Below are 14052 nucleotides of genomic sequence, written 5' to 3' on the forward strand. Positions count from 1 at the left end.
AAAACAGAGTAAGACAAGACACCAACCATAAAACACGAGCTAAGAAGCAGGAACAATCCAAGCGGTTGCCTTCAGCAAACCAGCCCTCCCACACATTCCCCTTAAATTTATTTATTTATTTATTTATTTATTTATTTATTTATTTATTTATTTATTCGTTTTATATACCGCCCTTCTCCCGGAGGACTCAGGGCGGTGTACAGAGCAAAGTAAGTATACAATAAACCAACAATAAAACAAATAAAACCCCAGATCTACAAATAAAACCCCAAATCTATCAGGCCAGGCCGGCTTGCTGGAATAGATAGGTTTTTAAATCTCGCCGAAAGGTGCGAAGGTCGGGGGCCATCCGGATTTCGGCTGGTAAGCGGTTCCAGAGGATTGGCGCACCCACCGAGAATGCTCTCCCCCTGGAGGTCACCAGCCGGCATTCTCTGACCGGTGGCACCCTGAGGAGGCCCTCTCTGTGGGAGTGCACAGGACGGAGGGGTGTTGATACAATACAGTTCAGGGCGTGGCCTCTCTGTGCCTCCTTCCGAGGTGCCCCATTGCCTTCCTCTGTTTACTCCTGACTGCCTCCTGCGTCGGGCGTCCTTGAACAGGGCCAGCTGTGGGTCATCTTCATCCACGCTGTCAGGCTCACACAGCTGGGTCTGCATCGTGACCAGATGAGAGGGGCCTTGCTGGGGGCTCTCATCAAGCTGTCCAATCCCCTCAGCAAGCTCTTCAACACCCCCCTCCTCCTCCTATGAGTCGTCCGACCCAACTGCCGAACCCACAGGCTGACCCTGAATCACAACAGCAGCGTCCATATGATCACATGATCAAAATCTGGATGCTTGGCAACTGGCATCTATTTTTGACATCATGCGAGCACCATTTACAATCTCCCCAGCCATCTTCCAACAAGCGAAGTTAATGGGGAAAGCTAGATTTGCTTAACAATTGCATGATTCACTTAACATATGCAGTGATTCACTTAACAACTGCAGCAAAAAGCAAATAAAATGGGGGGCAAATCACTTAACAACCGCCTTGTTTTGCAACAGAAATTTTGGGTTCAGTTGTCAAGGACTACTTGTACAGTTTGTTACTTCATGGTCTTTTATATATTACTTGTTTCTATTTGCATCAATTCAAGTTATTTGTGCACATCATCTGGAAATCCTGTTCCTTCCATAGAGAGTAGCTTGACTGTCTGTAATCCATCTTAAATCACTAGCATGCCACTAAATTTAAACTTTGGAGCTCCCCAATTGTTGCTTTTATTGGGATAGCTTTGGCTAACCAGGTCACTAAGACACATTCATACACCAAGAGGAAAAGTGATTCTCCTACCAAAATAAATCCACACAAGACAAGCATGATTAAGAAAATCCTGTTTTCCACGTTCAATTCTCAATCACTAACGGTAAAGGTAAAGGTTCCCCCGCACGTGCGTGCTAGTCGTTTCCGACTCTAGGGGCCGGTGCTCATCTCCGTTTCAAAGCCGAAGAGCCAGCGCTTGTCCGAGGATGTCTCCGTGGTCATGTGGCCGGCATGACTAGATGCCAAAGGCGCACGGAACGCTGTTACCTTCCCACCGTAGTGGTCCCTATTTTTCTACTTGCATTTTTATGTGCTTTCGAACTGCTAGGTTCAATGACTACTAGGTGAGAAATGCTACTAGGAATCAGCAAACTATTTCTACGAAGGGCCAGATTCTACTTTCCTGTCCTTCCATGGGGCAGCTTGCAGGTCTGCAGGCTAAGTAGCACGGCAGCCATTGGAGTTCACTGGACCACCAAGATGAAAACTGTTGATAGGCTACCACCCAGGACATCTTGGCCCCACTCTTCATCCAGGAACAGGAAAGCTGAGCCTCAGTGTTCTGCTCTTTGCATGCCTTTCCATTTCTAGCTTGTGGGCTGTCCAAAAACAGGCAGCAGGCTGGATCTGTTTGCTGACCCCTGCTAAGCCATTTTCTGGCTGACTGAAATTGTTGCCAGTTGTAATTCATCGAAGTCTAAAGAGCTATCTTGGTGTAGGCTTCCCTTTAATTAATCTCTTTGGAAACTTGTTGGATTTTAAAGATAACCTTTACTAGGAATGGGATCTTGCAAGATTACTGGTAAATACAGGTAGTCCTCAACTTACAACCACAACTGGGACTGGAACTTCCATTGGTAAGGGATGTGGTCGTTAAGTGAGTCACACCCAATTTCATGACCTCTTTTGCCATGGTCACTAAATGAATCACCATAGTCGTTAGGTGAATTACACAACTGCTTTGCTTGCCAGAAGTCACTGTTTTCAGTACTGTTGTTAACGTTGTACGGTTGTTAAATGAATGAAAACTACTTGTATAGAAATGGTTTTATATATATTCCAACTGTTAGGGTTTCAAAGACAACCTAGAAACCTTTTTAATGACCTCCAAAACTTTTGAACAGCATTTGAATCAAATCCATAGTTAATTGTATCAAGGCTTCTTGCTTTCAGTTCCTGATTATCCCTTTGTCCCAAATGTACTTTCGATGGTGCTTTTTGAACTGAAGAAGCTTTTTGGATGTGAAGCAAAACATTTTCAAAGAAAAAAAATCCCAAGGAAGTCCAATTGCCTTTTGAAAAGCACCTTTGGTGCAACCATGACCTGGATGACTGAGAATCTCTATAGATGATTATCCCTTTGATGATTTGATGTGCTTAGCTGTATAGTTTTATTATGGATTTTATGTTTCGTTTAAGATTGGAAGCTGCCTAGAATTGGTTATAATATGCTATAAATCGTATAAATAAATAAATCCAGTTTGAGCTTAAACAGAAAAACCACCTGTGCTATATATTCCACTTCTATCTTACCCTTCTCTGGAAACTCTACAGGTTGATGATAGGCAATCTTCTGCCTGGGGAATAATGAGACCTGTTTAGCTTTAAAATAAAAGAGCACTGTGTACTTGAAAATTCCCTTGTAAATGTATTAGCAGCTGATATCTTCACTGTTTCTCTAGTGAACACCATTATTAAACAATAGTGCTCCCCAGCTGCTACACTAGAATTCAAGTGGAAGAGCCTTAACAATGTTACCATGGTAGAGCACCAGGGCACATGAGGAAGAAATCCAGAACAAGTTGTTGACACGAACAGTTGCTTTGCAACAACTACCAATGGAGAAACAGGTTGAAAAATAACTTTATCCAGCAACACACAAAATCACGGAAAAGCACTTATTGCAAAAATGGAAAAGGCGCTTCGTAGGAACATTGGAAACATAATTTTACATTACAGAATTTTAACGAAGCAATATTAATTGGGTATCCAGTATCATACTGCACTTTTGCTAACTTTACAGGTGAATGTTTATAAATATCCTTAAAAAACAATTTGAAAGTTTTATGTTTCCCAGGATTGTGCATCAATTGTGATTATTTTTATAACAGCTCTAATAATGGACCAAAAGTTAAAATAACTAGTAAATTCCAGAGTAAATTTATTTCTGAAATACATTTAATTAGGGAGAGGTTTATGGAAACACCCAAAAAGGGATTAATTGACTCAATCAACTAAATCTCCAATAGTTGAATTTAACCAAAATAGATTCATAATTGTACAGATTACATTCATTACAGACAATCATGTTTTTGGAACACTTAAATCCAGCCAACTAAATCTTTATTGCCTACCCAGTCTTCCAAGAAGCTGCAGAGAAACTGTCAACATACAGTACCTCTCAAACACTGATTTGATATAACAATATTTGCCTTCCTGGCCAATGGAGAAGTGATGAGATATGGTATTATAAAGTAGAAGAGGCCAGAGATACCATCAAGTTCAATCATCTGCTAAATGCATGAATCCAAATTAAAGCAGTCCTGAGATATAGTGATTCTGCCTGAATATAATCAATGAACACACCCATAACTACTCTGAATATTTTTACCACTGAACTGCTCTTACTTTTATTTCCCCCCCCACACTATCAGTCAGCCGGGATCAGGCTTCCTATATCTGCAATTCATTGTTTCATGTTCAGCACATCAGTATGGAAAACACCCATTTCTGATTTTCTTTTGTATAATATAGTTCAGCTATCTTGATTTTTCTCTTGTGAAGGGTAGACATTTCAAATTTCTTTGCTACGATTCCACAGAAATTAACTTCTAAATCATCCTTGGCACCGTCCTCTTGTTCTAGTCCAGGGGTGTCAAACTGCCGGCCCGCGGGCTGAATGCGTCATGCTGAAACCGCACCCTCTCTATTGCTGGCAATGGGAAAAAAAGTCGTGATATGTCACGACACATCACGTGACGTTGTGAGTTTGACACCCCTGTTCTACTCTATCTGAATGGTACCCACAACTGGAAACCATACTGGAGCTGGGATCTAAACTGTGAAAAATAAAATGGAACAACCACAGGTAGTGACTGTTTGAAGTTATAATGGCACAGAAAAAAAGACTTATGACCATTTTTCACACTTATGATCATTGTAGCATCCACATGGTCATGTAATCAAAGTTCAGACACTTGTCAACTGACTCATATTTATGACAGTTGCAGTGTACTGGGGTCATGCAATCATCTTTTGCACGTTTTTGACAAGCAAAAACAATGGGGAATCCAGATTCACTTAACAACTGTGTTACTAATTTAACAACTGTGGTGATTCACTTAACAACTATGGCAGGGAAAATCGCAAAATGGGCCAAGATTTACTTAACAACTGTCTCACTTAGCAACAGAAATTTTAGGCTCAATTGTGGTTGTATGTTGAGCACTACTTGTATTTTCTATGATTTAGACACTATTCCCCTGTTGATGTAGACCCCATATATTGTCCTATGAGTTGGAAGTCAGGAAATATGTAGCTCACCAGTGTTCTAAACCAGAAGTCCCCAACCCCTGGTCCGTGGACCGCCACCGGTCCACAGCATGCCAGCAAGCGGTCTGCACAAATAAGTAAAGCTCCATCCTCGGGATGCAGGCGGTATTCAAAACCACACCCCCTCTGTTCCACGGAAAACCTTTCTCCATGGCACCGGTCCCTGGTGTCCAAAAGGTAGGGGACCTCTGTTCTAAACTAACTATATAGCACTTATAAATGTTAAGCATTCCATATACATACAAATCTTTAAAACAACAGAAATATGGTTATTCCTGGCTTTTGATAAAGCAAAATTTGTACCAGTTTGGTACCACCTCTGCTCCCCATCACCTTCATTTCCCTCTCTTCCCTCAGCTGCCCTTATGGCCACCAACGTCCTACCGTGCATTATTTTTCACCTCTTAAATCTTCAGCGTCTTCCCTCCCTCCTGCTTGTAAAATTAACTTCATATTTGAAATAATTATTTTCCATTTTAAAAATAAGTATTTCTCTGTCTATTGACTACTAGTTCATCCATTTCTTATAAAATAATGTACTATCGGTATATGTCACAGAGAAATTATCTAGAATAAATAAGGGGCTTCAAATTTATGTTGGAAATGTAACAAAGAAGGGACATTTTATCATGTTCAGTGAAAGTGTAAAAAAGTAAAAATTGTGGATACAGATACATTTACTGATTCAGAGGGTTTTAAAGATGACTATGTAATTTATTTATTAGTTTTTTATCCCACTTTTCTTTCTTTATAATAGCTCAAGGTGACAAACATATCTAATGCTCCTCCTATTTTCCCTGCAGCAACAACCTTGTGAGGTGAGTTGGGCTGAGAGAGTTACTGACCCACAGTCACCCAACTGGCTTTTATGCCTAACACAGAACTAGCATTCACAGCTTGCTTTTAGCCTGGTGTCTTAACTATTAGAGCAAACTGACTCTTGTTATTGTGATTACTATATGCACAAAGATGGAAAAAAGTGGCACTACCCACAATGGAGGAAAGGTTGGTGAACATGACGGAAGTTGCTGAGATGGCTAGATTAACTTCTTTGATCAGAGAAAAAGCAGTATCTACAATGGTTACTGATCGGAAACCACTTATGTATTTTTTGTGTGTAAAACAAACAAATAACAAAAAAAGAACTTTTTAAAAATATGGTTTTGATGAATAGACAGAAGAAAATTAGGCTATAACCATAGAGTAAGAATTTATAATTATACTACTACGGTAAAGAAGATTGGAAGCTATTTCTTTGTATCTTTTTTTCTGTCCCATTTTTCTTTTACTATTTTCTTTGTTGCATTTGTAGCTTTCTTTGATTTCTTTTTATTAGTTGGCATTAGATTTACATACATACACACACACACACACCAACCTTGTTCTTCATTTTTTTATTGCCCTTTTCTCTATCTCCAGGAGCCAGATATTAAGTATTTATCTGTCTATTGACCACTAGTTCATCCATTTCTTATAAAATAATGTACTATTGGTATGTCACAGAGAAATTATCTAGAATAAATATTTAAATATTTCTTTGTGACAGCCTGCAAGACTTAAAAATGGTGGGTGAGTTAATTGCTCTAGAAAGCAAATGATTTGTTATCTGAAGCTGAAGAATGCTTTCAAAGGAGGTAAACCAAATAATTCAGGTGTACTGCATCCATTCTTCCAGAGCATTTGACTTTCTTTAGTAGAATGATCTTTTTTAAAAAAAACTATATCCAATACTCTCTGCCTGCACTAACATATTCATTAACTTTGATCTACCTACTATTGGTATAAAGAACGACGCTTTTAGGAAAACTGAACCACAGAGGATGGGCATAATTCTTAGATGAATCTCACTGCTTTCAAACAGTGTTATCTTTATTGTTGAGGCAACAATTCAGTTAACCCAAAGAAACTGGGAATATAGTTTACCAACATAAGAGGTTAGAAGGTACCTGTATATGGAAAACAAGCCATTAATTTTTCAGAAAGGACTATCAAATCAAGACTACAAAACTTTCCAGTTTTGGCAGCAAAAACTTTGAATTTTCTCTATTTCTAAGTTATCATCTAGTGGTTGTCTGGATTTCTGTGGTCTAGGTATAATAAGAATCTGAATAAGAATCAGATCTAGGCCCCACCAGAAACTGACCAGAGGCAATTTTTATGAGCCAAATGTCACCATCTGAAAAAAGAATTAACACTATCTCTAGCCAGTTTCAGAGGATTGTGGCACTGCCATCTTCCTGGAAGAACTAGACTCCAGGGATGGAGAGCAGAGATTAAGAAAGCAAACCTGACCCATAAATGTTATTGCTGAGAAATTCCTCAGAGAAAGGTTCATGTTTCCACTTTCCCCATTTTTCGTAAGTGAATATTCAAGGCAGCACATTTAGGAAAAAGACTGGTATTATGAAACAAAAAACAGAGGAAGTCCCTCCTGATCTTGTGGCTCTTTTTCCTTCTCTTCTTCCCACTCCTCTCCCACTTGCAGAAGCACCTGTGTAGGGATATGCATAGCTGCTGCTAGGCAACAAACCAGTGCACTTTTACTGTTTTCAGGCTATCCAAAAATCAAACGATTATAGACATGCTCCACATGTTGACAGCTTCAGCTCTCCTTTGCAGAAACAGAGATTTTAGAATAAAAGTAGAAAATTTAGGGGGGAAAAGGAAGATGAAAGAAATGAAATATGTGGCAAGGGACTGAAAAGGGGGAATCATCCATTGGTGAATCTGCCACTCAAAGCTACAGAGAGTCAGAGGGATAGAAATTTAATGCTACTAAAAGTGTGACTCAATAAGATGCAATACAAACTTATCCCAACTGAATTTGCTTGGTGGAATATTTACACAAGAGAGTTGCAGGCCTATTAGCAGATACACTATGCAATGTTCAACATTATATTGTTGAAATGTTGGGCTTGTATATTCTTCCTCTATTTCCTTTCTGTAATGTAGATACCAGAAGATATGTAATTTGAATTTCCTTTATGTCTGAACTCAGGCACTATATTCATAGTTTTAATTATGGCTGAGGCATGTAATTATGGCTGAGGCACTCTTCTCCAAATGGACTCTAGATGACTTATAGAACTTACATATAAAACACCATATAAATCAATGTAATAATTAATTGAAACTGTAAACCCCTTCTAATTATTTTTACATGATCACTACATTAAAATGATTACCATTACTTTAAATATTTCTGCTAACATGTCACTATGGTTTTAATTAACCATTCCAGAAAAGCTAAGTTTTTATCTGCTTCTGGAAGCCATGAGGGTGGGGGCCACACTCATCCAAGAGGAGAAGCTATTCCAAATCTGGGGACTAGCTACAAAGAATGCTCATGATCATACACACATATCCATGCCATATGTCCTGACAATTATGGACCCTTAACAGGATATCCTAGTTTCTCACTATTTTGTATGGTGTTTTATGGTAGGTAGAACACTTGGAGAAAGGTAGTCTCTAAGATAACCAGCCCTGAATGACCTGAACCTTGAATTGCACTTGGAGAATTACTGGTAATCATTGTAGATCTTGCACACGAGGTGTACATGCTGCCATGTTCCAGATTATTTAAAGTTTCCAAGTGGTCTTCAAGGACAACCTACATGGAAGAAGTTACAGTAATTGAATATTTAAATCACAAGGGTATGATGACTATCTCAAATGCAATCTGTTCCTGTTGTAAGACTAAAAGAGGCACACCAGCAAAACCTGTGTAAAAGTTTTCCTAGTCATAGCCTCCACCAACTCTTTGAGTGGGAGCTGAGTCCAGGACTCTCAGACTGTGGGCCTGCTTATCTGAGGAAGCACAATCTTAGTCAGCCTTGGAATCAATAACATTTTGCTCTTTAAGTTGAACTGGAGTCTGTTTTCTTCCATTCAGATCTTGATAGCCTTCAAACTTTGGGTCATGACTTCCATCTCATCTCCCAATCGGTTAAGCATGGTGATATGTAAATGAAATGTTGCATACTTTATAATTATCACACCCATCTGAAACCAACAGAACTTTTCTCATTGGTTTCAAGGGCTATTGAATAAGATTGGGAATCTTCAGGCACTCCATAATGAAGTACCTTTATTACCCCATACCACCACCTGGACCTGCCCACTCAGATGGAAGTAGAACCACCACAACATTATGATTCCAGTTCCCGACACTTGCAAGCGAGCCAGAGGCTATGCTGCTAACAGTTTTGAAAGCTTCAAAAAAAATCTAGGACTTTAATAATGCCAGCCTCCACCCAAGTCCACCATGACTAATCTATTATAATCCATAGCTCAAACAATTTTCTTTGTTAATTTTTTTTGCATATCATAACACACTGAATTACTGATAAGATTGATAAGGCATCCCAAGTCAAGCAATGTGACTCTGGGCTGTGTATAGCATAAAAAACTATGGTTACTTGCAAAATTAAAGATTTATAGCACAGAAAACACACCACACACATACATACAAATGTAATTTGAAGTTATAATTACTGTATCAAAACATATTAGAATATCTTTTAAATATATTCAGTTATCTTCACTAACTACTCCAAAGTAAGAACAAAGTAGAACTACTGTTCTACTCCAAAGTAAGAACAGAATAATAGCAGCAGCAATAAGGAAATGCTAACTCCGCAGCTGATGTCAGAATTACTGCAGTTTACTAATATAAACTACTGTTTATATAGAATAGAAATTCTCTCTATATTAACATGAATGTTTTCTTAGTAACACAACCTGAATCTATATCCAATACATTTTGATGATTTAGGAGAGCTTCATCTTCAAATAATTATTCCTACAGCCTGATCCTTACCATATTTTACTCTAAATTAAATTTAACTGATTTAAATGAGATATAATTTCAATGAGGGTTGAAATCCTATCTGTATTTATGTAGTGGTAGACTTATATTATGTTAGTAGGGGAAAAATCCAATTGCATTCAGAAGGTTCCGTAAACAGTTTTCTCTTTTCCCACCGGACATGCATTCAGACAGCACAAATTATATAACAGAAGGAAACGTATATATATTCCTTCCTGGTATAGAAATTCAAATCTGAATTTCTCCCCATAGTTTACAGATATTTGTGCCTATACAAATATGTGGTTAAGCTAAGTTAAGCATTAAAATACAAAAAGGCTGCCTCTATGCACAATACCAGTATTGAATAATGATTAAGGTAATGGGACAGCTTTCAGCATGCACTTGACTTTGATGTAGCTGGATTGGCTTTGAGGTAGTCTACCTTGTAAGCCTGTTGTTGTAAGAATAAAATGAAGTAACTCCATCATGAAAGTTGTTTGGTCCCTAAGGAGAGCCAGGATATTAATGTAGTATCACCACCACCTCCACTACTGAAGATCTAAAATGAAGGGAACAGAGTCAAGGTGGAATTTCACTGTATCAATGATACCACCGATTTAAACCTAAGAATGTTGTTCAACAGAACGAATGTATTTATCCCATTTAAATTACAACTCTCTACATTCTAGGTTAGCATCACACAACAGTTATTCAGCATCAGAAGCAGTTAAGATATTTTGGAATTCCTTCCCAAAAATATTAGCTAGTGTTTATATGTAATATATACTGGATAAGAACCTAAGAGTATTAGTTGAGCCAAGGGGCTTACAAGTATGATTTTTTTCCCCTTTTAATCAGGGCATCCACAGTTTGGGTCAAAAAAGTCAAGACGGCAGATATAACTGTGCAATCAAAGCTCTGGCTCTTTTTCTATGTATGCAATGAATATAACACACAGGAAAAAGAGGTGAGGCTTTAATGATGCAGTCACATCTTGACTTTTTTGAGCCACCACCTGCGGATGCCTTTATTTTCAATAGGAGGGTACTATATTATTATGTTTGAATATTTTTAGAAATGCTTTGCCATATCTTTGAGAAGGACTTCTATGTTTTTTCAATCCAAAAGAGATCTATTAAATCTGCATACTAGATTTTTCCAAGTTAGAAAACCAACAAGTTCACTTTTTATAGCAACATTCCTATTATTAGGTCTAAACCAAATCTCTCATTTTCTGATGTAGCAGTATTTGAATGCTCAATATGTTTGACATTGGGACATTCCCAATCTGCCTCTTTACAAGAATGACATGGTCAAGTCCATATAGTATTTACCAAACTTTAAAAAAATAAAGGGACAGGAGAAGAACATTGTTGCAACTAAAAGTCAAATTACTACCTCTGGCATTTACATTTGTAAGAGAGTTGCGCATAACACAAAAGACAATTTTACATTACTGGTACCACAGAAATAGCATCACGCTGAATTCAGTGATAGCTTTTTCAAAGTTGGTACAACACTGAAGCTTTAAAAGTTATGTAGTTAAATATTAGCTAACTTAAACTAAAGTTTATTTTTCTTAATAAATTATTTCAAGTAACAGACAGTCAAGGTATATGAGGACAGTTTTCTGAATAGTTGTATTTAATGCAAATATATAACAACATCCAAGCTGTATTTCTTCAAAAAATATACTGAATCTGGAAATATACTAGCTGTACCATATCACAAACCTAAACCAGAGATAATCTTCTACCAAATTTGTGTCTTTCAAAAATCATACACACATATTCCACTTCTGATTCTTAATAAAACTAGTAATAAACCCCACGCTATCCAAAAAGAAAAACAGGAAAAACAAGACTAAAGGTTCAGGATTCATAGTGACAACATCAGTTACTTATATAGAAGAAAAGAAACAGTCACATAAAAATCTCCATTATTACCAATGTATCCTCATAATTCATTTTCACCAATACTAGAAGTAACCTTGCATGTAAATTTTTTCAGGTTATATTTGGATTATTATAATGAGCGCAACAAAGAAAAGAACATTTTACTGCTATTTGCCAGTTGTGAGCACAATCAAACAATTTTAAACTTCTGTCAATCATTCAATAATTTTATTGGCTGCAGGACATCAATGAGGAAATAGGAAGTAGCTGTCCCTTTCTATTCCCTTTCATTATACAAAATGAAAAGGAAACAATTGTGTATATGGTATTACAGAACACAACAGGAGGAGGAACAGGGCATAGGAACAAGCAGATCTTCAGTCTTATGCCCATTACACCATACTGCCTTTTCCTATACTCTTAAAAACACAACAACAATCTTTGAAGATACATTCCTTATTAAAAATCTATGATTTCCCCTCTGATTTCCGAAAATGACATCTGATACTCTGAATTCCACATGTTGCTCTTTTTATCATCAATTTCTCTTGCTCATGCATTATATATAATTATTAGCAGACCTCCCTGATGGAAACTGATAGATGTAGGGGGCTAAAAGAAAGGAGTGGACTGAGAAATTTTAACCTTACCATTCGTGTGTATCAGAGTAATGCATGCAAGTAACCTCTGCTCTAAATGAATTAGTTATAAGCTGTACAATGGCTTATAGAATGGCTAGCACAAACTAAATCACAATATTGCATCAAAATTTTCATAAGGATGAAAATGGAGTTTCTACAAGCAATACAGTTTTCTGATAATAAAACAGCACTGATTTTCACCAAAACTCTACACTATGTTAGAATCAATTCCAAATTTTACAAACCATAAAACTGAAAACTGACACAGTTTTGCATGCCTGTTATTAACATTATACCGATTTTAAATATTTTAGGAAAGTAAAATGCAGCATTAGATCAGAATAACTTCTTTTTCCTAATTTCAATACCAAATAATTAAATTATAATTTTATCACAAAGTCCAGGCCTCACAAATGAAAAATAAGCCCTCCTACTCTTTTTGAGAATTGGGAAGGAGAAAGAAAAAGAAATGTTACCTGGGTGTAGTCAAAGTCAGAAAGCGGAGCTATGCTTTTGATGTAATCCACTCGAAATTGGTTTTCTTGGTTAGCTAATGGAACTGGAGGTATTAAAGTGCTCATTGCTGAAACTATAGTCTAGAAAAATAACATCAGAACAGGACATATTAAATACTGATAGAAGTTCATTTAACCTTATCTGGCAATTTTCTTTTCATCCAATTGCTGAATATGTATATAAAAATATATAAAAAAACCAAATAAAATATTCTTACCACAATTGCATCTTTTACATTTTTCCGAATATCCAGAATTTTTTGTTTCTTTTCTCTGTATACAATAGCAAAAATCAATTGGTTACTCCAGTTATTTCTGACATGTTCACCAAGTAATAATTTGCCATGCCAAAAACTATTTTTCCTAATCACTATACTCATTTCTTGGTACAAAATTTGGCATACAAGTTAGCTAAAATAAATTATTAATCTCACGTGATATATTGTAAGTCAAGTAATTAAATATGAAAGAATTTTTGTAGGACAGAAAAACTTCGTCTGATTGCTTGTTCTATGACTTCAGTTCCAGAGGTTCAATCGTATTTAAATTATCTTATTATTAAATTCTAAAATACTCTGTAAAATATTACTCACAAGTAAGAATGAACCATGGTTATTTTAATATGAAAATTATTACATTTTTTCTGTAATAGTTATTTCAAACAAATGGATGATATATCTTTAATCATGCATACAGTCAATATTTAGTATTTGTTGTAAGTGTTGTTGCTACACAAGGGCCTATTAAGCACTGCAGTAACAACAGTGTAAAATACAGTAGAAAGACCAGATTTTATGTGTGTGTGTGTGTGTGTGTGTGTGTGTGTGTGAATACAAATTCATGATTCCTGGAATATATATGCGTCATTGTAAAGTCCATGTTTATCGAGTAATGGAAACACTGACAAAATGTGTACAAATATCAGTTCTTCTCTTTGGGATAACGAGTTCTAAATGGCCTATTTGGATTCTTTAAATCTCCCCCCCACCCCAGTACGTATTAATAATTCTTACTCTGAATTAAATCCATTTACATGCAAGATCCTCATCTGCTTGACAATAGTGCTTTTTCCTGATTCACCAGCCCCTGAAAAAGAAGAGAAAAATGCATGATGTAAATACATTGGGGGGAGAGGAGAAAATGGGAAACACAGGTTGAAAGCATCTCTCTTCTCCCAAAATATTGTCACATATACTTTAGTCAATCTCTCCATTTTAAACCCACTCTGGGTTAATGAAACAGGACTCTTTTATTATTTCCATCTCGTTTTCTCTTACACATAAATAGCAGTTTGTCTACAATATCTGCTGCCTCCCAGGAAAAACTAA

The 14052-nt window shown here is 36.9% G+C and overlaps 1 protein-coding gene across 3 annotated transcripts in view; it reads right to left on the reverse strand.

The window, feature by feature from the left end:
• Positions 1-14052, reverse strand: part of GNAL (G protein subunit alpha L) — a 72947-nt gene that overhangs the window by 58522 nt on the left and 373 nt on the right. For all 3 annotated transcript variants that reach the window (XR_014025989.1, XM_081324225.1, XM_081324224.1), the window contains exons 2-4: positions 13738-13810; positions 12943-12997; positions 12686-12805 (exon numbers count right to left, since the gene is read on the reverse strand). Coding sequence is in view for 2 of the 3 variants with exons in the window: in XM_081324225.1 (XP_081180351.1) it covers positions 12686-12805; positions 12943-12997; positions 13738-13810 (248 nt within the window). In the remaining variant the exon portion in view is untranslated. The remainder of the gene's footprint in view (positions 1-12685; positions 12806-12942; positions 12998-13737; positions 13811-14052) is intronic.

This window comes from Vipera berus (assembly GCF_964194415.1).
Source record: "Vipera berus genome assembly, chromosome: 3".
Taxonomy (NCBI): domain Eukaryota; kingdom Metazoa; phylum Chordata; class Lepidosauria; order Squamata; family Viperidae; genus Vipera; species Vipera berus.